This window comes from Geotrypetes seraphini, chromosome 2 (assembly GCF_902459505.1).
Source record: "Geotrypetes seraphini chromosome 2, aGeoSer1.1, whole genome shotgun sequence".
NCBI lineage: Eukaryota > Metazoa > Chordata > Amphibia > Gymnophiona > Dermophiidae > Geotrypetes > Geotrypetes seraphini.
The window spans coordinates 225,789,000-225,816,729 of NC_047085.1; the positions used below are offsets into that span (position 1 = coordinate 225,789,000).

At 42.2% G+C, this 27,730-nt stretch overlaps 2 protein-coding genes across 4 annotated transcripts in view; one reads left to right on the forward strand and one right to left on the reverse strand.

Annotated features, from left to right (window-relative positions):
* HEBP1 (heme binding protein 1) lies at positions 1-27,352 on the reverse strand. Its single transcript, XM_033935062.1, has 4 exons — positions 27,225-27,352; positions 16,441-16,579; positions 11,679-11,859; positions 1-2,916 (listed from the first exon to the last, which is right to left on the reverse strand). Exons 1-4 carry the CDS (start codon positions 27,300-27,302, stop codon positions 2,733-2,735), a joined length of 582 nt encoding a protein of 193 aa, XP_033790953.1. The 5' UTR covers positions 27,303-27,352; the 3' UTR covers positions 1-2,732.
* Positions 27,216-27,730, forward strand: part of CHADL (chondroadherin like) — a 45,578-nt gene continuing 45,063 nt past the window's right edge. Inside the window, exon 1 of one of the 3 annotated variants that reach the window (XM_033935059.1) lies at positions 27,216-27,346. The gene's annotated coding sequence lies outside the window, so the exon portion shown is untranslated. Of the gene's footprint in view, positions 27,404-27,730 lie in introns of all 3 variants that reach the window. The other 2 variants (XM_033935060.1, XM_033935058.1) reach the window with 2 other exon arrangements.

A 27,730-nucleotide genomic window follows, 5' to 3' on the forward strand; every position in this document is an offset into this window, starting at 1 on the left:
CTCTTTTTTTCTGAAGTCATATGGTAACCCTAGGAAAAAGATGGTGTCATCATCAGCCATCCAAGTCATTAGCCGACGCTAAACACTGGCATCCTCTTCCCAGAGCCATTAGAGCAGAAGCTGAGAAGACTTGGTATCTGTCTCTGTTGTGCATTTTCCTCCTTCAACCCTCTTCCCCACCTGCTTGTTGAGGTCATAGAAGAGGGAGTGCTTGCTAGGTTTGGAGGGTGTTTCAATCCCCTCCCCCACCTTCATGAAACATAATTAGATATCTTACAACTGTGTGAACACCAGCACATTAACCTATAGCAATATACTTGTAATGGCGGGAAGCCCAACATGCTTGCTTGGCTTTGACCTACCCAAGTGTTAATGCTGCCCTATCTGCATCCCCTGCATTCCTGAGATACAGGCGAGCTTGGAACACACTGGGACAGCCATAGACTTATTCAAAGTTGAAGATAAACTTCTGTCCTAGCGCATCTGGTGGAGAGTGGACACCCTTGTGGCCTTATCCAGATTGCCTTTTACTGATATCTCAATGGACATGGACAATTCTGCCCACAAAAGATAGGATTTCTTGTTCCCCCCTCTAAACCAATATTACCAAAATGATGTAGCTACTAGTGCAAGCAGAGCACAAACATTTAATTTATCAAGTGGGGTTTTTTTCCACTATAAATACAGTAGTGAGTAGTGATTACTAAATTATCCCCTAAATGTTCTTCTGTAAAGGAATCCATATGTTATAAATTATTCATTGATGACATGTAATAAAGCTGTGATGGTAAATGGAAAATGTGTAATGTTCTCCACGATGTTTTTGTGAGTTCTGTCTGTTGTCACTGTTAAAGCTGGGCACCTGCTTAATTACCAGGAACTGCTGACAGAGTCCCACTGTGATAGGCTGGCAATTTCCCAGAGAATCCCAGTTAGTTAAACCCTTTACTTCAGTAACCTTAAGTGTTATCAGTAAGACTCCGCAGGTTTTTGAACAACTTTCTTTAATAACTTGAAGCAAAGAATGCACACTTACAGTTGGATGATTTCAAGGCAGTTTGGTTCTTACAGAATCTTCTCACTGAAGCAGGTGTAAGCTGGGAGTGTACCCACATACCTTGTGGGGAATAACACTGTGCTCCAGACTTAAATACTAAACCTAAGTTGTATTAGGCTAACAGAAATAAAGGTTGAAAACTTGGTGAGGAGACAATGCTTGTCCTAAGGTTTCATACAGTCATGTGGTGTCTCACAAAATGGCAACTGTTCTCTAACAGAAGCTAAAGGGCAGGCAGGCTAAAGCCCTCTGGATGCAGCTAGGCTCTCTGGGAGAAGCTAAGCACTCTGGGAGCTTGAGTCAACAGAACACACTCTGCCCACATGTCGAAGATCAAACACTCCATATACTTATCTCATACATGAAACTGCACACATGAATTGGGGGGCACAACACTCCCCGTCTGGTATCTGTAAATACCACTATTACTATTTAAACTTAATAATACCATATAATCCATTTAAAGTCCATAAGTCACTAAAGCTTGACTTGAGTTCTGGCCTGGCATCTCTGGCGTATGGATGAACTCTCTGGCAGTTTCACAGGCCATGTTAGTTGCACCAAAACACAGTTGTGTAAAAGAAAAACTATGCATAAAAATCACAAAAGAAGAGATACAACTACTGGCTGGTGTGAGATCTGTTTCCGGATGACATCGAGAAACACCAGTTTGTTCACCACGACTGAAAGTAACTTACAAGTTAGCATTACAGCTCTTTACTATGGTTGAGAGAATGAAAATGAAGTTCTTTTTGATTTTAAGGGTTGACCCCCGTGGCTGAAGCTTGACAAGTGCTTTAGATTGCTGGTGCGGAGAGGAATTGTTTTGATAACTAACGATGTGAATAATTTCTGACACTTTGGTGTGACAACCAAGTTTCTGTGTTGTGTGCTAGAAAAATGAATGCACATTAGTCTTATAAAAAAAATCTGAACGCAATCATACAGCATATTTTGACAATGCGAAAGATCCAACAGAACCTGCTGTTCTCAAATGAACTGTTTGGCCTACTGTGTTTCAAATATAACTTTTCAGCATAAATACAGAGGCATCTCTCTATGACAGATCTGGGAAGAGTAGGGGCAGCGACTTGGCATTAAAAGCTCATAGGGAGACAAAATCTATTTCGAGCCCCGTTGATCACTCTGTGTCAGGCCACCATTTTCCTTCTGACCATTAGGCAACAGCTGTGCGTGTATCTCCTCTCATAATCAATGCTGCTCCATATATGATATGTATTTTGGCCTCAAAGGTAACAAAGCACACAGGATGAAAACACCGATAAGTTCCGATCAGCCTTCCTGAAAGAGCAGACAACGCTCCCCGTGTTCACAGGATGGCGTTGAAAGAATTCTGCTGCGTCACAACCACCAATGCTTCTGGGAACCAAAAGAAAAGTCTCTGCATGTAGAACCATGTCTGTCATCTCTACTGCTCACAACATATTACGAGTCACAGCTTCTGTACAATAAAACATTTTGCTACTAATTTTAAAAATCAATGTAGCCCTCAATTCTTTTCGGCGTTTCAGCTCCTGATTTAACTCTTAAATTTGACCTAATAACCTAGGACACAAAGCTCATAAACCAGCAGGATAAGATTATATCGTCCATCATGCTTCCGGCGTGGATATTCCTGGGTTTGCTGCTTGCCCCGAGTCGCGGAACATTCCGCTTATGCACTCAAGTCTTTCCTCACCAACCAGACCTCGTTGCGTCGGCCGTAGGGTTTCATGGGGGGATCGTAGCCGTTGCAGTAGTAGTAGTCGGTGTGGTATGTTGCTTCATCCCCCAAGGCCGAGCGCAGCTTGGCGGCATGAGCCACATAGTCAGGTTCTTTGGCATAACCGCCAAATTGCCTGTCAATAAAGCACACAGCATCTGTTATGGACCCTAGAGTCAAGAGAAGGAATGGAGAGAGACAAGAAAACATGGGAAAGAACAGCAGTGCAGAACAGCCAGTGTAGTGGGGGAGAGCAGAAGTGTTAGGGGAGAGATATCAGTGGAGTAGAGAGAGGAAAATGAGAAGGGGGAAATACCACAGGGATGCAGAGATGATAGAAAATATTTCAGAGAAATAGGAGATAAAGATGAGTGTGTGTAAAGAAAAAAAATATAGAAAACACAGGAACAACCAGAGAGGCTGACAGTCAAATGGAGGGAGGCAAGAAGAAAAAATATAGAAAACACAGGAACAACCAGAGAGGCAGACAGTCAAATGGAGGGAGGCAAGAAGAAATGTGAGAAGAAAACCAGAGAGTCAAAAAGAGAATGGGAGAGAGAGAGCTAGAAAGACATTTATGTAAAAGCAGCTGTAAAAAGCAGAGCGTAAACATAAGGAAAACCATAATGAATCAGACCAAGGTCCATTAATCCAGCATCCTATCTCCAAGTGGCCAGTCTGGATCAGCAGTAGCTGTTAGGATGCTAAACCAATCTTATCCATTTGCTTTAACAGCTGAGCTACTGTTTCATATTTGTGCGTTTTGTTTTGTTTTTAAAATCTTTATTGATTTTCAAAACTTATACAAAGTGCAACAAATATACAATCAACAATATAAGTAACAGCACTTATATTCTTGCAAACAACTGAAACACATTAACCCAACCCATCCCCCCCTTCCCTCCCTCCCTACCTGGATGTGTGTAGAAATCTAAGAAAATCCAGACATTAAGGATTCAATCATTTTGTTGCCTGACAAATGCCTCCAATGGACTCCAAATCTCTTTAAACCTCTTACTATTTCCAGATTGTTCTGCAATCATCCTTTCATATCTATAGTACATACAAAGTGTTTATTGAATGTTATATACTGAATTTGTTGATATTTCTGTACATCACACTGAGAATGCTTTGAAAAGTGCAATTTATACATCAACTGGAAAAAAGTGATGGATTTCCCAAAGTTACCTGTCAAATAACTTTTAGAAATTCTTCCTCCAGGAATTTGTGCAAACTTCTTCTGAACCCCACTTTTAGCTACATTGGCCACAATCCCTGGCAAGAAATTCCACAGCTTAACTATGCTCCGTGTGAAAATTTTTTTGAAAAAGAGTTTCCTATGATTACTTTTCAATCTGCTGGGCATTAGTTTCACAGAGAGTCTTCTTGTTTTTGTGCTGTTTAAAAGGTTACACTGTTTCCTATTTAACTGTTCTACTCTGAACGGACACGTATCAGAACTTTAGTAAGTGTCCTTAGGCATATGTTGTTTAAAGATGCAAAGGTAGGCCCTGTTTATCTTTCCCTTCTTTGAAGATGGTATAAGGACATCTATGTTTGTCTTTCTTTCTTTGACATGAATGTTTAAACAGAGTTGTAGTGAAGTGAATTCAATTGTTTTGTTAAGCCGTATTTACAGACAGCTTTAGTTAAGAAGCTCTGCTGGTCAAGGCTTTTTCTTACCTTTTGGACTTCAATCTCTAGATAGGAAAAATGCTGATGTGTTTAAAGTTTCATGTGACCTTACGTCACATGCTGACACATGCTGACAAACCTGATTCGTATAAAAGATGTGAAACTCATAGTAAAAGACGGACATATTTGAAAGATGGTTTCTGGTCTTTAAGATGTGTCCCCAGGTACCTGACTTACATATGACAGAGACGGAGAAAGTATGGGGCAGGAATTGGGACCTGAATCCTTTTCAGTTGGGGGCTCGTCCGGGATGGGCAGATGATATCACCGGTATTTTGTGAGTATTTCTGAATTTTTTCTGTTCTTTAATACTCACTGGGTAGTGGTGACCTGTACCCAACCCTTTATTTTAAGTTCAAGCTTTGGGTTCTATTATGGAGTTTTTTTGGGAAAAATCTCGGGGTACTTTCGGTAAGCACCCCTCATATATATAAGCAGCTGCCATTCTTTCGGGAAGAATGAAATTATTTATAGAACCCCCCTGCCCACTCTGTCATTTGTAAGGTTAACACTTTTATAGAGTATAAGATTTTATTGTCTCTTATTACTGTACCTCGCTTATAAGGTAAGATAAGCGAATATTTTGCATTGTTATATTGGCTTTGTAATGAGTAATAAGGCACTTAGGTTACTCCTAGACAAATGAGACTTGTACGGCTGTGTGTATGTATGACATTTTTCCTTCAGCTCCCATCTTTCTGTGTCACCAATGTTTACTACTGAGGTAGGACATGCTGTTATGTGGAATGAATTGAATGCGCTGTTTGAATCAGTCTAAGATCTTTCCCTTGTAGTTAAAAAAAGAAAAAGAAAAAATTCCGTTTTAGAGGTTTTCTTTCTTGTGCAGAGCAAAGCTAATCTGTTCTTTGCTTTCATTATCAGGGTCTGTGCATGAATGTTTTTGTCCCTTCCCCCAGACTTCTCTGTTTGGGCTTCCACTGACCCCCTATAGTGCTTCTTTGAAGTTACTCATTCTTGGTTTTATAAAGCAGTAAGGTGAGATTCCACTGCTCGTCTCTTGACTTTTCTCCGGCATTATCAAAACCACCATCTCTTCTTATAATACGCCCATCGCTCTTGTTGCCAAAGCTGATGGCATTATTAGGGCTGTTAGAGTTTTGGTAATTCTCATTGCCCTTATGTTTCTTCCACCATTCCACCGGCAGCCAATGATTTTTTTCTGTCATTATCCTAAAGAATGTTTTATTTTAGTCCCTTTGGTGAGGCTTTTCAGCTCTTTTTTTTGCCTTCACCTTTAAGCAACAGTATACCTAGTGTGGAATGTCCTTCGGGCTATTCTACAAAGTCATGCACTGCCCCTCATGGTCCTATTCTCATTTTGTACAACTTTTTGTGTTCCATAATTCAGGAGACCTGTCAGGCTGATAGTTTGTACCTTTTATAATGGTTGTCTGTGTGTGGTCACAAGGTGTCACGAAATAAACTGCACTGGTGTACATCTGAAGTGAAATACCTGGGTTTTGTCCTGTCTCATGGTCAGAGGAAAATCTGCACTTTCTGCACTGCTGCTATTCTGTGTCTGCCCCGCCCAGCTACCAAGAAAGACATGCTTACTTTTCTTGCTATGATTGGTCACTGCCGCCAATGGATCTCTGCTTGTTCCTTCTATGACCAGATTTTGAGACAGACCCTGGTTTCTGAAATGACTGCTCTTATCAGATGGACTTATGAAATGTTGGACATTTAAGATGTGCTTTGGTTTCTAGCTCAAGTTTGGGTTTTCCTGCTTATGCCCACATGTTTTATCTCTTTGTTTGGGACTATTGTAACACCATGAAGGGAGAACATGGCGGTAAATTACGCTCTGTTGCCTTTTTTTATAGTCACTCCTGTTTAAGTTCCCTGGCTGCTTGTGCTATGGTGGTAGAGATGGTTACTTCTTTGACCCTTGGTCACCTCATTATCCTTCACACTCTTCACGATGTTCAAGCCCTTCTTTTAAATAGGCTTCTGGGTCTCAAGGGTGAACAGGATTCTCTTCCTCTCTTTTTTCACAGCTTCCTCTGAATTTGATGCCTGGCGTTTGGCAGGTGCCCAAAGCCGCCCTTTTGGACGGACTTTGGTGCAAAGAGGGGAAACCCTGGATACCAGTTGCTAGCTCTCCCTTATTCATTGCCCAATATCATGGTATTGGTTATCGTAGTGCTCGCTCGACATTTTAACTTCTTGCTAGTGATATTTTCATTCTTGACCTTTTGCTCCTTGATACAGAGATATATAGCTCAATAATTACAGCTGGCATGGTTGTGAATTGAAAATAAATTGGGAAATACAATTCCTTTCTATTGTTTTAGCTGAAATTAGGATGTTGCTAATTTAAAATGGTTTTTTCCGGATTTATACATAGCCATCCCAGATCAGTTTTGGCACAGATATTTCTAATGTTTTCCATGGGTCCTCTTTATCACTGCAGAGATAGAGACGCTCCAAAGAGACATTAGCTTTATGCCTTTTTCCAAATATGAGATGGTTATGATATACATTATTTGTTGTTTTGGTTTTTTTATATCAATGTGTTTATTTGCAGAGTTAAATTCAGCCCTGCACACTTGACAGATGGAGTAATAGCTCCACGCTTAAAACTTTATGTTTTGTCTGTGTCATGTTTACTTGTTTTAGTTTAGTGGGTACCCCAGGATACATAATATTGGCCATTTCTAGAGCTCTTTTTCCACTTCTTACTAGCCTAACTGCGCAATGTTCTTTTACTTTTAGCTTTTATATTCTGAATATAGTTTAGTTAGGGGTTATAAGAAAAAGCTTTATTTTATACAGCATTTATTTCGTGGTGTTCCCTACATATGATCCATTCAATATACATTTCTGAATACATTCAGTACATCAGTATGGTCTCTCTGAAGTGCATAATAGTTATATGAAGCACGAAAAAACATATCCTTTTGGATTGTTCAATTAAGAACCTTAAGTAAGTGAGTATTGTCTCTCTTTTGCCATGGCTATGCTAAGTGAATGAATTGGTATTGTGCATGTTGCCACATTCAGTACAGGCAACATGGTTTCTCTTGTTTTCTATCTCTTATTTGGATCACATTGGAGTACAGCTGCTGAATGATATTTGGAATGCTTTTCAAGCATTTCTTTTCAAGTATCTCTTTCTGTATGCACAGACATCTGGCTGCTCTCCCTTTGAGATTCTCACGGGATGACCTTTCCCCGCCCCATGGGTAGATTTTCCCTTGATACAGGAGGAATACGTCCAAAAGCTAATTGAAATATTAGGGCTTGTTCAAAGAAACGTGTCTTGCACTTCTCCTTTCTCTCCACAGATTCCTACCCATTTTTTCCAGCCTGGTGATTATCCAGCAGCTTTCCAAGGATCGGAAGCAGACGGATTTCCCCTTTGGCCTTCCCACTACTGTGATCGCTGTGACCAGGCCCGCTGCACTCACTGAGGAGTTTCCTGTTTGGATCCACGCAAGTCGCTTGAAGAGGGTTAACCTAAAACCCCAGAAGCAAGTCTTCCCTGCGCAGATTTCACCTCCTCCAGTGGAACAACATGATGATCTCATTGCAGCATTCTACCAACTTTATCATTCTCTTACTGGCACCGCTGCTGCTAGTTTTTCTCCCTGTATGGATCATTTCTAACTGGGTCTACAGGGATGATGTGTTCTGGGTCCACGACACTTTCTGCCCATACCCATCTGTAAATGACATTCCTGCTGTAAACAGCACCCCCGACACCTCTTTGCGAACACGACGTCAAGCTGGACTACTCCCTCGCAAAGGCTGTCCTTCAATTGGAATCCAGAAAAGACCGATGCTACCCTTTGGTATAATTCCAGCAGTGTGCAAGTTGCCACCTTCTCCTTTGAGTATTGTGACATTGTGGACTGTTCATCAATTGATATCCCAAGGCTGTGCCATTGGTCCTCAGAGATTCCTAAAACTAAGGACATATATGTATATGTTACTGACTCACGTTGGGGGTTAAGTGTGCATTCTGGGGAGTGGTAGGGTGGAATATTGATACTGACTGGGTTTATAAACTAGAAAATACCCTGAAAAACAGTGGACCAAAATGGTAAATCACTGCTTACTTGTATGGCCCTTCATAAGGTTGGACACTGTTATAGGAAAAGTGTTCCTGCACAAATTATTAAGCTTTCTCTTACTATTGACAACCCTAGACCTACTGATGAAGGTATGTACATTATGGACATGTGGTTTAAGGGTGGGTCTAGCTATCATCAGTTTTCTTACGGGATCTATCTACCTCCACTCATCTTCTCCCGCCATTTTGTGGGGGCCCCAAAAAATACTAACCCACTGGCCCCTACATTCAATAAACTTACTGACATGATGGCTATTGCCAATCCCACTTTTGAAGATATTGTGGCTGTTGAGGTAGGGTTTTCAGAACGTAACCTTTGGTTAGAATGGATGAAATTCACTGCTGATCAACATAATAAGAGTAATTGTTACATATGTGCTCAAGCTAGACCCCATCTAGGAACCGTACATCTGGACCTCCCTCCTGGTATCCAACCATGCCTTTTTGGGTTATTTACCTATCCCCTTTGTGCACTGCGGTGTTCTAAATACCCTTTGTTGCCAGGACAGCAAAAGCTTGATATTGCCGTTACCATCTATAAGGGCAATTACACATGTCATGTTTCTAATCTGACACAGAGTAGTTTTGTAGGTAATTTACCCCCAGGTTATTGTTCTGTCTTGGCTCATAGGTATGCCCTATTGTTGCTGCATCAGATTTGATATTTACTGGCTTTATGGAGACTTTTGGCTCCCTGTTAAGCTACCCAGCCAGTGGATAGGCCAGTGCACTTTAGTTAAGGTTATTATGCTTCTGCATATTCTTTCTGAAAGGCATCCTTCCTATTCACATGGTTTTTCCTTTTATTTGTCTTGATATAAATCTGATCACATGTATACATAGATGCTATAGGGGTCCCAAGAGGGGTCCCAGATGAATTTAAGGCCCGAGCTCAGGTTAAGGCTGGGTTTGAGTTCCTTATTCCCTTTATTACTATTAATAAGAATGTTGATTGGATTAGTTAAAATTATTATAATCAGCAACGCTTTGTGAACTATTCTAGGGACGCCTTGCAAAGTATTACTGATCAATTAGGCTCCACTTCTCAGATGGTTCTCAAAATCATATGGCCCTAGATATGATTCTAGCTGAGAATTCTGAAAAATTCTCCTCAGTACTTTAAGCTGTTGTACTTTTCTTTCTGACAATATAGGTCCTCCTATGGACATTCAGAAATTAGCAGACCTCTTTGCTGAGTTCAAATGTAACTCTGATTTATCTAATTTTTGGGATCAGCACTTTAGTTGAATGCATAATCTCTTATTATTTGCACTCTTGTCTTGACTGCTCATGTACTGTGTTATTCGTATTACAGCTCCTAAAAAGACCCCTCCTTGAGAGACATACCTAGGGTATCACTCCCTTCCAGCTCATGCTGTGTATTTGTGACGTCATTTACATGACGTAAGAGGGGATTTGAACGGACACGTATCAGAACTTTAGTAAGTGTCCTTAGGCATATGTTGTTTAAAGATGCAAAGGTAGGCCCTGTTTATCTTTCCCTTCTTTGAAGATGGTATAAGGACATCTATGTTTGTCTTTCTTTCTTTGACATGAATGTTTAAACAGAGTTGTAGTGAAGTGAATTCAATTGTTTTGTTAAGCCGTATTTACAGACAGCTTTAGTTAAGAAGCTCTGCTGGTCAAGGCTTTTTCTTACCTTTTGGACTTCAATCTCTAGATAGGAAAAATGCTGATGTGTTTAAAGTTTCATGTGACCTTACGTCACATGCTGACACATGCTGACAAACCTGATTCGTATAAAAGATGTGAAACTCATAGTAAAAGACGGACATATTTGAAAGATGGTTTCTGGTCTTTAAGATGTGTCCCCAGGTACCTGACTTACATATGACAGAGACGGAGAAAGTATGGGGCAGGAATTGGGACCTGAATCCTTTTCATACTCCACTCATGATTTTTCAGAGAATGACATTGGGACAAATTTGACCCTGTCCCCATGGAATCTCAATATCCCTGTTGCGTCCCCGCGAGTTCTGTCAATGTCCCATTCCAGCAAGCTCTGCCTTAATCGCACAAGCCTCGAACACTTAGGATTTTAAAGTATTCGAGGCTTGTGCAGATGAGGACAGAGCTTGCAGGAATGGGGCAGGGACAGAACTCGTGGGGACAGGACGGGGATAGAGCGAACCCACAGGGACAAATTCTTTCATTCATCTGTTCTCCAAATAGAAGAGCCCCTTAATCTGTTTAGCCTCCTCATATGGGAGCTGTTTCATCCCCTTTATCATTTCTGTCACCCTTCTTTGAATCATTTCTAATTTCACTATATCCTTCATGAGATGAGGCCTATAGAACCATAACAATGTTCTCAGTTTACTCTCCATTTAAAAAAAAATTTAATTCCTAAAACATTATTTTTGTTTGTCTTTTAGCATCTGTGTGACATTAAGCAGAAACCTTCACTTGAGTCCAAAATAATTCCAAAATCTTCCATGTGACCCACCTAGACTGGCCACAAGCTGACACCGCTGGACTAGCATGCTATGTTTCTCCTAAGCCAGTGGTCTCAAACTCGCGGCTCGGGGACCACATGCGGCCCGCCAGGAACTATTTTGAGGCCCTCAGTATGTTTATCATAATCACAAAAGTAAAATAAAACAGTTTCTTGATCATATGTCTCTGGCTATAAATGACAATATTATTATTAAGACTTAGCCAAAAGGAAAGATTTATAAACTATAAGAGTTTTACCTCATGCAAAACTGTCATTTCTTTAATAAGACATTAACTATTTTTTCTGAGGCCCTCCAAGTACCTACAAATCCAAAATGTGGCCCTGCAAAGGGTTTGAGTTTGAGACCACTGCCCTAAGCTGAGTACATAAGCAATCGCTCATAAATTCTAGGTGCATCGCTCACAGATTTTACATGGTCGCTCACAAAAATACTTGCAAATCTGGAAAATTGTTGTTTTTTAAAAACTTGGTGCTCACACAAAAAAATGTTTTTAGAACTTGTCCCTTAGAGGGAGCACTGCTAGCATGGCACATTCTATGTTCTCGTGCAGGTTATGGGTTTCCAGCAGGCCACAATTGAAAATATTTCTCTGTCATGGGACAACCACTCACTGCAACTAGCACTCACGTGGAATACACAGTCATGCTTTCTCTCTCCTCGATCTTGATGCCGCTCTCGGTAGGAACAGGTGGGTCCTCCTGGAACTGGCTGGGAATACGTAGGAAAACCTTTACCCTTTGCTGCAGGGACTCATCCTCGGTAGGAAAGGCAGTGATGGTGACTGGCGCTGTCATCCCCATGCTGGCACCTAAAGTGCAAACACACAAGGACATTCAAACATAAACATGTCAGCTTTAACCAAAGGCAGCCTTATTACTATATTACTATATTTTGAGATTTATACAGGGTCCCTGCTCGGAAGAGCTTACAATCTAACTTGGACAGACAGACATGACCCATAGGGTTGGGGATGCAGAACGCAAGGTGAGAGGAGTTAGCAATCGAAAGCACTCTCGAAGAGGTGGGCTTTTAACTGGTCCTTGAACACTGCCAGAGACAGAGCCCACTATAGGAATTCGGGCAGCTTGTTCCAAGCATATGGTGCAGCAAGGCAGAAGGGACGGAGTTGGCAGTTGAAGAAAAGGGCACAGATAGGAGGGACTTAACAGCTAAGCGGAGCTCGCGGGGGAACATAGGGGGAGATAAGAGAAGAGAGATAGTGAGGGGCAGCTGAGTGAGTGAATTTGTAGGTCAGTAAGAGGAGTTTGAATTGTATTCGGAAACGAATGGGAAGCCAATGAAGTGACTTTAGGAGAGGGGTAACGTGAGTATAGCAGCTCTCACAGAATATGAGTTGTGCAGCCAAATTCTGGATGGACTGGAGGGGAGCGAGATGGCTAAGTGGAAGGCCTGAGAGTAGAGAGTTGCAGTAGTCTAAGTGCAAGGTAATGAGGGCATGGATAAGTGTTTTTGTAGTGTGCTCAGAGAGGAAGGGTCGGATTTTGTTAAGATTATACAGCAGTGTTCTTCAACCGCCGGTCCGCAGAAATTTCCTGCCAGTCCACAGGGCCGGCACGTGCATCGGGCCTGAGACAGTGTTCTTCAGCTGCCGGTCCGCGTTGCAATCGATGCGGCATTATCTTTGGGCCAGCTCCCTCTTCCTCACTGACGCAGTTCACAAAGCCGTGGGCAGCGGCTCCTACGCAAGTCCTGCACCTGAACCTTCTCTCTGATGTCGCAACCTGAGAGGGAAGGCTTTCCGATCAGGTGCGGGAGACATGCAAGGAGCCGCTGCCTGCATCTTTGCGCACTGCGTCAGTGACGAAGAGGGAGCCGGCCCAAAGATAACACCGGAGGCGGCATAAAATGGCCAGACATGAGCAGGCCTAAAGGGAAGGTACAGCATGGAGGGAAGGAGACAACAAAGGTAGGGGGGAATGATTTTAGTTTTAAATTTAGTGATTGAATTGTGTCAATTTTGAGAATTTACATCTGCTGTCTGCATTTTGCACTGTTCAGGAAGAAATGCATTTGTTTCTTTTTCTCTGGGGTTGTACTACATGCAGAGACTTGAATCTTAAGAGTTTTGTTTTTGGTCCTGTATTTGCATAGGGGTTATCTGTTTTCTGGTAGGAATGAATGTTGAGAAACACAGTGTAGTTTAATTTTGTGGTTAACCATTATGTGTTCTTAATAAGATTATATTCTGTGTGTGTGTATATATATATATATATGAAAAATGAATGGAAAAAATGGTGTTACAATTAGTACTGTTATGGGGGCGGGGTCTGGGGTGGAGATGGGCGGGGTCTGGCCCACAACTTAGCCCAATGTTCTTCAACTGCTGGTCCGCAGACTGGTGCTGGTCCAGAAAATAATTATTTTATTTCTGCCGGTCCATAGGTGTCAAAAGGTTGAAGAACACTGTTATAGAGGAAGAAGCGGCAGGCTTCAGCGATATGTTGTATCTGGGCGGTGAAGGAGAGCCTTGTTATGTTCTTGCTTCAGGAATCCTGGCCAGGGAACAAGCTTTATACATTACATTACATTACATTACATTAGGGATTTCTATTCCGCCATTACCTTGCGGTTATACATGAATATCCCTAGCAACTGGAAAGGGGAAGGGATGTGATATATCACCTTTCTGTGGTTACAATTAGAGAATGGCACGGTGACAAAATTCATCACCGTTCCCGTCCCCGCAGATAACCGCGGGAAATAATCCCATGTCATTTTCTAGTGTCTATTTCAATCTCAGACCTTCTACCCCAGCATTCTTCAAAGCAAAGCTTGCGGGTCAGTGGTTGTGGCCATTCATACTCTGATTCTTATGTGAGCCAAGGATAATGAAGCCATTGTGACATCACTGATGTGATTGGCTCTTAGGCACTGATGGAATGAGGCATTATGACATCACAATATCTGCTCTGGATACAAGAGACTGTCATTCTGTAGTGTCTATCTCAACCTCAGTCCTTCTACACCGGCATTCTTCAAAGCAAAGCTTGTGGGTCAGTGGTTGTGACCAATTATACTCTGATTCTTCCCTTTCTCCTTAAAGAATGACATGAAGATGGTTTCCCGCGGTTATCCGCGAGGACGGGAACGGTGATGAATTTTGTCACCGTGTCATTCTCTACAATCAAAGCTGTTTGCAGATTATATACAGGTACTTATTTTGTACCTGGGGCATATGGGGGGGAGGGGGGTGTAAAGTGACTTGCCTACAATCACAAGAAACTGCAGTAGGAATTGAACCCAGTTTCCCTGTTTCTCAGGCCACTGCAATAACCATTATACTACAGCCCCATCGTAGGCTGAAGCTACACTCAAAATGCAATAAAATATAAATAAATATGGTACTACCCAAATTCTAGATTAACACACCTCAAGCCATTATGTTAAGTCATTTCTCACAAACCTGGGAGAAAGGGATTGGGACAGGGGATGTTGAATTTTAGAACAGGCTCTATGTCAGCAAATCTTGTTCTAAGTCGAATGTCCTGCACTTGGGCATCTGGTTTTTTCTAAATTGAAACCTCCTTTCTAAAATCTCGCTCCACGTATACTTGATTCTGATCCATTTTTGCCATTTTTGGGACACAGAGAATCAGAACTATCGAAAGGAATGGTCCCAGGTAGCCTTCCTTCTAAGATGTTCCGAGAGAAGAGGGCATTTCTCTGTGCAAGTGAAAATTTGGGGGGATTTAAAGACTAGGGATAAAGAGAAAATTGTAGGTTTATTGCTGAAGACAATTTAAATTAAAAAAAAGACGAGACAAGTTTAAATTTAAAAAAAGATGCAAACATTAGTTATTAGCAGTGGTCTCAAACTCGCTGCCCGCCAGGTACTATTTTGAGGCCCTCGGTATGTTTATCATAATCATAAAAGTAAAATAAAACAGTTTCTTGATCATATGTCTCTAGCTATAAATGACAATACAGTATTATTATTAAGACTTAGCCAAAATGAAAAATTTATAAACTGTAAAGTTTTACCTCATGCAAAATTGTCATTTCTTTAATAAGACATTAACTATTTTTTTCCGAGGCCCTCCAAATACCTACAAATCCAAAATGTGGCCCTGCAAAGGGTTTGGGTTTGAGACCACGGGTAATTAACTAGCTTCCATAGTTTTGCCTCATTTTAAGGACTTTTCGTGACCATCATTTCCATTTTACCAACTACCCACCTTGACTGGTATGCTGTTCATTAAATTTAATTTCTCCCCCCCCTTTATAGCATAATCCTTCCTCCTCATGTGGACACGCCCTCACTGTTTTATTTCACTATTCAAAGATCATCTCTCTTCTTATCATTTCATCTTATTACCACATCATGGATCTTCAATACCCAGAATATATAGGGGTCTCACTACCATCATATATTTGCTCTAACTGTATTTATTATTATTTTTATTCTTCATGTATACATTGTTTTTAACTTTAGGACCCTTGAAAAGGCTTGTCGGCCGAAACACAGCCCGTGTCAGATCATGGTAGTCTTTTACATTTTGATGTGGTCTAACTTCACCACTGTCCATACATATCTTTTTTTTTTTTTTTTTTTTAAATCCTTATTCATTTTCAAACTTACAATAAGTGTGATAACATGTCCAAACAAATTAACAATAAATATATCACTTAATAATCATCAGTGGTACAAATGATATGCTCTTATCTCCCACCCTTCCCTATCATATAATCAAATATCTTTTACAATATGTAATAATAAAATTACCCCACCCATCCCCCTCACCACTGAACTTGTAAATTTAAGGGAAAAAATATCATCTAATCAGTACAATATTTTGTTAATGGCTCCCACACATCTTGAAATTTCCTGAAACAATCCCGCTGTATTACAATAAATTTTCCATTTTATAAACATGACATAAGGAATTCCACCAGAAATTATAATTTAATTTACTCCAGTTTTTCCAATTATACGTAATTTGTTGAATGGCAACCCCAATCATTATAAGTAATAATTTGTTATTATTTGAAGAAATCTGACTTTTTGCTCTCATTGCCATACCAAACAGCACAGTATCATATGATAATGCCACTGGGTTATCTAATAAACAATTAATTTGGTCCCAAATTGATTTCCAGAAAGTCATAATAAATGGACAATAGAATAATAAATGATCTAAAGTCCCTGCTTCGAGATGACAGTGCCAACATTTATTAGACTTGTCCATACATATCTTTAAGAAATAAAGGAAAGTCAAGAACATTGTGTGTTTTTCCACAGTTTGTTTTCCCTTTGGATTTCTTTTGAAGAACAACAGTGCCGAGAGTAGCAGACCATAAAGTGAGCCAGTCAATGCTACAGTCCAAATAATCATTCCCTGTATGCTCCAAGTGGTGAATTACTACTCACCTTTCTGGTTGGCTCCTCCGACGTACTTCAATAACTGAAGCACTGCTTCCCGTGAGGCCTCATCGAATGGCTTTCCTGTCACCTCCACTGCCGCATATTTTCCCGCATCATACACTCTCTCTTCATAGTGTACGTCATCCTATAGACACAACAAACCGTCACACCAACACAATGAAAGCTGGAAACACAAGACCGCCTGGGAGGGGGGAGAAGGGCCCCACAAAACACAGTGATACTTATGGTATGGAGGCTACGCTCACAGCCCATGAGAACTACTAGTACTACCTATCACTTATTTAGCGCTGAAAGGCGTATGCAGCGCTGTACATTTTGACATTTATAGATGGTCCCTGCTCGGACGAGCTTACAATCCAACTTGGATAGACAGAGAGAACAAGAGAGAGTTATTGTTAAAAGGCAGCACAAAGGCCAGATTCAGAGCCTGTGGTATGGGTTTTGAAAAGAGCCCTGCTACTTTACTTCTGGCCACTGTTGTTGCAACAAGCACAGGAAAAGCAGAGGACTTCCACAACCCACATCTTGCTGGGAGCAGTACACAAAGGTTTCACTAACAGAGTGTATATATGCTGTGGCGTAGTAAAGGGGTGGGGTGGGGGGACAGACCACCCTGGGTGCCATCTTGGTGGGGGGCGTCGAATCCTCTCCGCCCTCCACACTCTCCCTTCGCCGCCCCCACCTACCTTTTTAAAAATCTTTGTGATTGTGAGAAACTATTCTAGCCTTATGCTCGTGCCAGCCTGGCTCCCTGTGAAATTACTTCCGGGTCGCGGGGCTCAGAAGTGACATCAGAGGGAAATGCATCTCTGAGCAGTACACAAAGGTTTCACTAACAGAGTGTGTATATGCAGTGGCATAGTAAAGGAGTGGGGGTGCCGGAACCTCTCCGCTCCCCACACCCCCACTCTTCCTTTGCCCCCCCCCCCCACCTCCCCAGCTACCTCTTTAAAAATCTTTGCCAGTGTGAGAAACTATTCTAGCCTTATGCTCGCGCCAGCCTGGCTCCCTCTGAAATTACTTCCGGGTCATTGGATGCACCGCATGGGGCATGGCACCACCATTTTGAAGATGGCAGTGTCAGAGGCAGGATCAAGTGGGCATCGCTCCTGTCTCTTTTGAGGTATGGGTTTGAGGGGGCTTGGGTATGCTGCTAGACACCAGAGAGCTTTTCTTTTAAAATCTGAAGACAGGGGATTTGGTGGGAGAGAGGGAGGCCACTAGACCAGTCCGATTTTCTGGATAGGCCTAATGAATATGCATGAGAGAAATTTGCATATAATAGAGCTGACAGGCATGCAAATCTGCCCCATGCATATTCATTAGGGTTATCCTGAAAACCTGACTGGCTGGTGGTCCTCCAGGACAGGGTTGAGAACCACTGCACTAGACCATCAGGGACATTTGTATTGATGCTGGGGTTATGGTCAGAGACAGGGAAACCCACTAGAAAAACAAGTATTTTTATTTATTTATTATTCTGACTGTTGGGTATGGGGGAAATTGCATCAGGGTGAGTTGAGAAGCGGGAAGAAGCGAGGCCACTAGGGGTCCTGCAAAAAGTTGGTCAGGGCACCAGCAGTTTGGTGTTTTGTTTTCTTCAATGTCACCCTACTTAGGCACTGAAAGGAAAAGACATTTGTTAATGAAGTTCTTTTTTTTTTTTTTTTTAATCTTTATTCATTTTCAGACTTACAATAAGTGTGACAATATGTCCTAACAAATTAACAATAAATATATCACTTAATAATCATCAATGGGACAAATAATATGCTCTTATCACCCACCCTTTCCTATCATATAATCAAATATCTTGTACAATATGCAATAATAAAATTGCCCCCTCCCCCCTCACCATTGAACTTGTAAATTTAAGGGAAACAATGTCATCTAATCAGTACAATATTTTGTTAATGTCTCCCACACATCTTGAAATTTCTTAAAACATCCTCGCTGTATTGCAATAAATCTCTCCATTTTATAAACATGACATAAGGAATTCCACCAGAAATTATAATTTAATCTACTCCAATCTTTCCAATTATACATAATTTGTTGAATGGCAACCCCAGTCATTATAAGTAATAATTTGTTATTATTTCAAGAAATCTGACTTTTTGCTCTCATTGCCATACCAAACAGCACAGTATCATATGATAATGCCACTGGGTTGTCCAATAAACAATTAATTTGGTCCCAAATTGATTTCCAAAAATTCATAATAAATGGACAATAGAATAATAAATGATCTAAAGTCCCTGCTTCGAGATGTCAATGAACTTCACACTCAAAGGTTATAGCACACAGCGGTAACATTTTTTTTTAGAGGTAATTCTGCAGTAGAGGGCAGGTTTCACTGCAAAGCTTTCTGCATGAACCCCCACCCCACATCTGAGGAGCTCCTCCTTCTGCAGTAACATCTGTGAAAAATTAATGCCTCTTTTTTTATGGCCTCCATGAAGAGCATGGGTTAAAAAGACAGAATAGGGGGTACTGACGGCTCTGTGCTAAGAGCAGCTGTTCACAGGTCTGAGCAAAAAAATAAATAAACCAGCACAAACATCAGAGCATTACAAAACTTTATCCCTAGAGGCCCGGATTCTTTATAGGGCACCACTATCGGCAGCCGCCTAAAAAGTGGCCGCCGATCGTGTGTCAATCACGCGGCAGCGTCCTACAGAGAATCACGCCTCTGTGAAAGATAGGCGCCGGAAAGGTAGGCCAGGGTTTTCCAGGCCTAAGTTTCCAGCGCCTATCTTCGTTACAAGTCGCGCCTAGTAAGGTGCTTTAGGCCGCCTAACTCCAATTCTGGCATTAGCCACACTCATAGTGGCATTCAGCGGCCTAAAGCACCGACACAGGTACAATTCTGGCGCTTATGTGCCAGTAGGAACTTTAACAGTGCCGTTTTAAATGGTGTTTGTTACTTCACTTAGGCGCTGGTAGGGCACCGTTTCTAGAATTTCCCCTGGAATGCCATTCCAGGACACGTGCGTAGACACATGCGTGCCATTCCAGGATCTGGCGTAGACACAGCACTAGTTGCCCTTAGTGCAGAACCTTGTAAGCATGAATCTGATATGCTTTGCCTTATTTGACCAGTTACGCAGGTCCTATTTACATATAATTTGCTTACTGCATTGTTAAGCAAAAATTGGGCATTATTTTTGAGTTAGGAACTGCGCACTAAGCCATCAGCACACACCTCTAATACAAGCTTTCTGTATCAAATCCTCTGCCCTTCTGTCCTTCCCTCTCCTGCCTGAAAAAAAAAACTGATAAGGGAGAAGCGGAATTAGAAAAGGTACAGAGAAGGGCGACAAAAATGATGAAAAGGATGGGACGACTTCTCTGTGAGGAAAGGCTAAAGCAGCTAGGGCTCTTCAGCTTGGAAAAGAGACGGCTCAGGGGAGATATGATAGAGGTCTATCAAAACACTGAGTGGAGTGGAAAGTAGATGTGAATTGCTTGTTTATCCTTTCCAAATACTAGGCCTTGGGGGCATGTGATGAAGCTACCAAGTAGTAGATTCAAAACAAACCAGAGAAAATATTTCTTCATTCAACATGTAATTAAACTCGGGAATTCATTGCCAGAGAATGTGATGAAAGCAGTTAGCTTAGCACATTGCTAGAGAATGTGATAAAAGCAGTTAGCTTAGCAGGGTTCATAAAAGGTTTGGATAATTTCCGAAAACAAAAGGATGTATGCATACAAGATTTCTTGGAAGAACTCTTATCTTTCCAAGCTGGTAAATGGAGTAAAACGTTAAGTGGCTTGATTGTGGCTTCTAACGCCTAACAAATTTTTAGGAAAAATGTTAAAACTTATCTTTATGATAAATTTGTCTGATGCTATCACGAATTTCAATGCTATTGCTGTTTTGATCAGCTTTTTATTATTGTTAACCGCATAGAACTGAGAGGTACTGCGGGATAAAAATAAAATGTATTATTATTGAGATGGCTTGGGGGAAATCTACTGAATAAAATCTGTTTTACTCCTTGGGATCTTGCCAGGTACTTGTGGCCTGAGTTGGCCACTGTTGGAAACAGGATTCTGGGCTTGTCCCTGTATGGCAACTCTTATGTTCTTAAGCAAAGAAAAGGCTTTGTAAAGAATAAGCCAGTAGGAGTGACGAGCCAAGGCAGGCCTCCCCAGGGTAAAAACAATTCAGAATGGACTTCAGAAAAGTGTTCTCCTAGACTTCCAATAAGATAAATAAAGCTGACTAAAACTGAACAAACAGGTCTGTAAGATAAGACCGAGGCCAACAAACCCCACCTGCCTGGGAGTGGGGGAGGGGGGGGGGGAATGCAACAGCCTGCAGTGTGGCCTCTCTGCTATTGTATTGGTACAGAAGTAAACCAGCAGGGTGGTGCCAATATCTCCTTCTGGGCTGAGAAGATTATTCTATTTTCGCTTTCTTCCCTCCACCTAGGCTTCCTTTCAGTTTAAATCCAATGAAAGCGAGGTACCACTAATCCAGGGATCTCAAAGTCCCTCCTCGAGGGCCGCAATCCAGTCAGGTTTTCAGGATTTCCCCAATGAATATGCATTGAAAGCAGTGCATGCACATAGATCTCGTGCATTTTCATTGGGGGAATCCTGAAAACCCGACTGAATTGCGGCCCTCGAGGAGGGAGTTTGAGACCCCTGCACTAATCCATTTCTTCCACTAGCTGTTCTCCCTTTTCAGTTCCATGACCACTGTATTACTCCCACACAAGGCCACGACCAAGGTTTGCACAGCCATTTTCAACATTTACATAAACACAGGGACAGCTTAACTAATATGTTGACTAGGCAGCTGCCTAGGGCAGTAGCTTCCGAGGGGCAGAAAAGAGCAACAGCTGTGAACACAAAACAATATGTACAGACAGCCTCACTAACTCAAAGAAGCACTAGTCTAAATTTTGACTCACAGGGAAGGTATCCCAGTTACCAGAGTAGATTTTTGGGAAATTGCCCCCAATCATGTATCTATAAGCATAACAAAGTTATTAATAAGTATGACGTTCAAATATTCATTTTTACAGGATCACTCTGGGGGGGGCAATGTCGGCCGATTATAATTGAGTTTGGTTATAAAAATGACAGAGGGGCCTAAAAGTTAATTGAGTAGCGAGGGATATGGTGAAAGTTTCATGGGGTGTCCAACACGTTTGCACCTATCCTGCAAAGTGATCCTTCCCCTGCAGCTCCCCTGATTCCCTCCACCCTCCTCATACACACCCCTTTTGGAGTAGACTTAAGGGATTGTTTGAGCTTTGGCAGGCAAGTAGAAGTGGAAACCCTGAAGGTCTTCAGGCTCTGGAGGGTCAATACTTTCTGTGTCATTTTTGTGCTTTGCTCTGGTGAGATTGAGATTTCTGAATGGTTCTTTCTTCCTAATCACCTGCCTTGTTGGCTTTAACCACTTTCTTAGTCTCTGATTTGCACTGTATGTTGGAGAGGATTGATTTATGAGCATCTGTACAGCACTACTGACATCTAATAGACAAGGCAAGAAGAAGGAAAGTAGTGGTCAAAACTGATAGGAGTTATTGTAAGGGCAATGAATCTTTTTGTGAGGCAAGTAAGTAAAAGTAAGAGGAAAAGAAGGCCACTTTGGTTCTCAAAAGTAGTAACTGAGAAGGTAAGGAAAAAGAGGACAGCTTTCATAAACTACAAAAGATCGCAGAAAGAGAAAGACAGGCAAAAATATCTGGCAAAGTTAAAAAAGGTTGGTCGAGCAGTCAGGAAAGCAAAGATGTAACTGGAAGATAAAATAGCCGTTCTACTCCACTCAGGATTTTGTAGACTTCATTCATATCTCCCCTCAGCCGTCTTTTTTCCAACGGCACTGTTCTTACCATGCCTTTAAATATAAAGGGGTTTTTTTTCACTTGAAAGGTTTATACTGTATTTAAGTGCAGAAAACAGGCGCCAACGTGTGCTTTCACTTTTGGGTTTGCTCTGTCCCGCACACATTCGTCTCTCACCACCAGCGCTCAGGGGCTTGCACAGGCATCCTTCTGCTTCCAAATAAAATAAAATCCTCTCTTCAAACATGCTAACGCCTGCTCCGAGCTGGCATTATTTTTTTCCAGCAGCAAGGCAATCTTTTTTTGTGCGCTGTTCTCTGAACATTAGGAAATGATTTCATTAACATCCACTCGACTACATCCGCAAGCTATCTGCGCTAATCTTTGGCATGCACATGGTCTCCCACCCTAGGGCACTCTGAGCACTCTGTACTCTCACTAAAGCGGGCACTAGTCTGGCGCAAATCTAATCTAATCTAATCTAATCCTTAGGTTTGTATACCGCATCATCTCCACGTTCGTAGAGCTCGACGCGGTTTACCGTAGGAGAAATAGGAAGGAACTACAACAGAGGGTTAAATCGCCTCTAGCGGTCATGTTTGCTTTTGAGCATCGGCCCTTAGGAGACTGTATACGAGGATTGATTAAGTCACAACAACTATTTTTTTTCTCTCAAAAATTTTATTTATTTTAGTATTTATATACCACTTATAACCTAAGTGGGATACATTCAGGTACTCAAGCATTTTCCCCTGTCTGTCCTCATAGACTTACAATCCAATATACCTGGGGCAATGGAGGGATTAAGTGACTTGCCCAGGGTCACAAGGAGCAGTGCGGGATTTGAACCCATACCACACACTCCCCTGTGCCAACACTACTGGAAATCTAATACATATATACTGTATGTTTGAAAGTGTGTGACATGTATTTCTTAATGTTGCCACCAGATGAGAGATGAGCGCAGCAACGTCTGGTAGGGGAGAAGCAAAAATACAAAACAAAACCCAAAAACCTCAACATTTTAAATCGTTTTATTAACAAACAAGTAATAAATGTTAGCTGTTTCTCTAAACCATGGGTAGGCAATTCCAGTCCGCGAGAGCCGCAGCCAGGTCAGGTTTTCAGGATATCCACAATGAATATGCATGAGGTAGACTTGCGTCTCAAGGAGGCAGTGCATGCAAATCCATCTCATACATATTCATTGTGGATATCCCGAAAACCTGACCTGGCTGCGGCTCTCAAGGACCCGTACTGATGATGAAGGTGGTACTGCAGAAATGACTTGTAATACTGCGCATTCATGGTGTGTCCCTCATGAAGACAAGCTGGGAGACTACTTTGAAGGATGCCAACAGTTAAACAGTTTGGGGGGGGGGGTGGGAAAGGGGTCAGTGACCCCTGGGGGAGTATGGGGGGGCTCATTACATAATCCTTCAGTTTGGAGACCTTTATAGTACTTAAACGCTTCTAAAACAGGTCTAGCCAAAAACGTCCATGTTCCGTCTAGGACAGGGATGTCAAAATCCCTCCTCGAGGGCCGCAGTCCAGTCGGGTTTTCAGGATTTCCCCAAAGAATATGCATGAGATCTATTTGCATACCATGAAAGCAGTGCACGCAAATAGATCTCATGCATATTCATTGGGGGAATCCTGAAAACCCGACTGGATTGCGGCCCTCGAGGAGGGACTTTGACACCCCTGGTCTAGGATGCCCTGCAAAACCCTCGACTATAGCTGCAAAGCGTCCAAGCCTAAACCCGCCCATAACACGCCCTAGAACTCAAAGCATATATTAGCTTAGAAGTCCTGAAGTTGGTTTCGAAAATCGGCACTTGGACGTTTTGAGTGATCAAAAACATTCAAGTGCAGAGCTAAGCTGTTTCTGCCCCTGAAAGTCTCACAGTAGAATTTACAAGAAACAAAATGAAATACATGCTGAATCACAATGAACCAGCCTGGCAGGGACAAGGGATGTCTGCAGAGGGGAGGAGAGGAGCATGCCTTATTGAATTCTTTCTAGCGTATCTGCCTACGTGTACCCCTTTTCTGCCCATACGCATCTGTTTGTGCATGACCTATCTCTCTCTACCGTTATCTACGTTGGCACTCTGTGTGCTTGGCGAGCTGGAAAAGGGAGGGGCAGTTTGAAAGGAACAGATATGTTTCAAAGTATCAATGCTTTTAGCCTGCTGACGTTTGAACTTCTCCGCCCCCCCCCCCCCCAGAAACCTTCCAGTCCAGTCTTCTCTGAACTTAAATGTGCCTTTTCCAAAGTTCTAGCCCTGCCCTTAGAATTCGGATTGGGCTTTATAAAACGTTATATAATCTATTTCAGCGGTTGCTCGTACACGGAGATATTTTAGTGCTTGGTACTCTCAGAAATATTTCAACACAGCAGCATTGTTAGGTTAGCTCAACTGAAATGGTTCTTCAAAGGGTTGATGTATTATAACTCTTCCACATAAATGATGCAAGGTGTCAGATGTGTAAAATAAAACAACACAGGCTCCACAACAAATGAAACAGAAGGAAAAGCCTCAGAGCAGGGCCTTCCCACCTCCACAATGGTGGCTATTATAGGTGGTTGAGTGGTCACCTCATCGGGGCGAGTCGGTGAGGAGCCATCTTGAGATGCAGGAGACGCGTTTTGTGTCCCACTTTAACCCTTTCAGGACCATAAGGATCGTAGGCCAATTTTTGTGGTTTTGACGACATTTTTATGGTAAAAAGGGCTTGCAGATGCCAAAAAATTGATTTTTTTTGTGAAATATCATTATTTTTATTTAAAAAAATCACACTTCTGGCTTATGGACAGTGTGGCAAGTGAATCTTCTCGTCAATCTAGCAACGACGCTAATGAATGAATGTCGGAACCAGTTTGTTTACATAAAGGTAGTATCATATGGAATCCGTACATATCAAATTTAGAACTGTAGACTATCCCAATCAAAATTTATAGGATTTTAAAGTTATGGGACAAATATGTCCCTTGGTCCTGAAAGGGTTAAAGGAACGCTTTTGAGCTTTATTATAGCTTTTGAGAACAGTGACTGGAGTATAAATTATTTTATTTTTTTGTTTATATTCCAATCTGGTTGCTCGTGTTACACCCTGAGGCAGCAGATTTAGAGAATGACAAGGGGGAAAAAATCTGTCCCCGTCACTGCCCTGTCACCGGACCACCGTCCCCTTCACCATCCCGATCCCGTCTCTGCAGCATCCACCTTTCAGTAGAAAATTGGCAGAGTTTTACAACTGTACTCTGTAATGAGCTCTCATGTCTATTTACCACTGTCCAAACATCTTGTAAGGCAATAGCTTTATCACCTTCCAAAGTAGTTAACAGGTTCTGAAGGCATTTGGACAGGTGTTAATTTTGTAGCAGATTTTCCTGATGGTGTTAGGCCGATTCCAAATCAGACAAATTAAGAGAAGCTAGTTCCATTTCAACTTCGGAGGTAGAACCAGTTTTCTCCTGCATACTTAAGGCTGGTTGAGGTGGAGGTAAAGGTTCGCCAGAGGAGACTGAGGCAGAATGAGATTGTAAAGTAATCTTACCTCCCAAAGATATTGTCGACATGGGATGCAGGTGACAATCCATTGGTCCTACACCTGGGGCCGATGGGATGACTCTCGCCTTCCTCTTACCTATTTTCCTCTCCTCGTTCCGGCTCAGTACTCCTAATGTTTCTGAAGTGGCTCAGAAGGGGGCATAACCTGCCATTTTGGCCCACGTTCCGCATCAGTCAGGTGTTTTAAAGCTAGGAGAGAGCACCTCCCCTCCCGATGCCAACGGACAGGTGGTGACTGCAGGGGTGCCTGCTTGCCGTCTTGTCTAGATCGCTCAGGAGCTCCTCAGTATAGATATTCTTATGTTCTTGTTCCCCTTGTCTGTAGTGTTAGCTGGGCAGAGGGGGCCATTTGCAGGCACAACATACAGTGCTGTGCTGGGCCTCATTTAATCTACAATAGCTCCTAATTTACACTCAGCAAAATTCCCCTCTCTAGTCCTCTTTACACAATTTAGTGGGTGGGGGCCTGGTATTCCCCACCTCCCTGTAGCTTCACCTTTCACAAAGTTGGACATACAAACTTAAACCACTGACAAGTCAAAATTGCTTGATATTCATTCTATCAAGGTTCAGTTCATTTGTCTTTTAAGCATGTTTTATATAACTGTACTGTTTAAAACAAATCAGGCTATGTATTGCACAATTTGGGGGGGGTGAAAAAAACCTTGGCGTGTCGCTTTCTGAGCAGCTTCCTGTTAAAAAGGGTTCAAAACTATCCGTATATTTGGCTGAACTGTGCGCTTAAAGCATTTTACACTTAAGAGAGCAATTTACAATTACACGCGTATTACTGGCCCGCGTGATGCAAAATAACACAGGCCCTTCTCATTTTACTCATCAAAAATAAACAACCTGAATTCTTGTAAAATTAATGTATGGGTTTCTTTATTAGTGCTTATTATCTCTTATGGACATGAAATGTATATCGTAATGAGCTTTTTGAAGATTTGATTATTAAATTAAAAATTTATAATAGTTATGGGATAGGGTGGGGGGAGGGATATAGATTGATTTGTTTCTTGAAAGAGTATTAAGTGATGTCTTAAATATAAAATGTATTTAATTTGTATTGCACTTATTGAAAATGATGAAAATGAATAAAGAATTAAAAAAAATAAACCACCTGACATCGTGCACCCCCTAAAGGCCACGATTTGAACCCCAAATCACCGGGAATAACTCGCTCGCACGCATGCGCCGCCTGGACCTTTAGACGGGCATATGTGCGCCTTATTTGCGCCTAGCCGCCCTATTGGCCGAGTCCCGGGAGGGGGGGTGCAATCTATGGCCACTTCCCGCAGGAGGAGGCTCCCTACACGTCTCTCTCGTTGGGCTGTAAAACCTTGCCCCCCCCCCCCCCGACTGAGCCCCTCACTCCTCTCACCTTGACCCCGGTTCGGAGGACTTGCAGCGGGCAGGATTCCGTCCTCCCGAACAGAGAGTTCCGGATCAGCCCGAACATGTTGCAGCTGCCTCTGCTCCGGCGGGGGCGCGCGACTGTGTCCGGTGAGGGGGCGTGTGCGCGTGTGACGAGAGAGAGCCCGGGGGAGGGGAAGAATGGAGGTTGGTGTGTTCTAGTCGTGTTTTCATGAATGAGAATCCCCTGTATGTAAAGTTTGGGAGGGGGGGGGGGGTAAAGGAGCTTAGTGGGTCGGTTTATATGCGGGAGGGGGGGGAGCTAGTGGCTGTAAAGGAGGGAATCTTGTGCGTGCATGGCCGCTTATGGGGGAGATGGGCGAGAGAAATGGTATGCCCAGAGCCAGTGCAAGGGTATTGGGCGCCCTAGGCTCCCCTCCACCCACCCAAAATCATGCATGTATTATTTTTTTTAGATATTTAAACACACAGAAACCATGAAGGTTGTTTACCCTGCTAAATGGGGTATTTTAA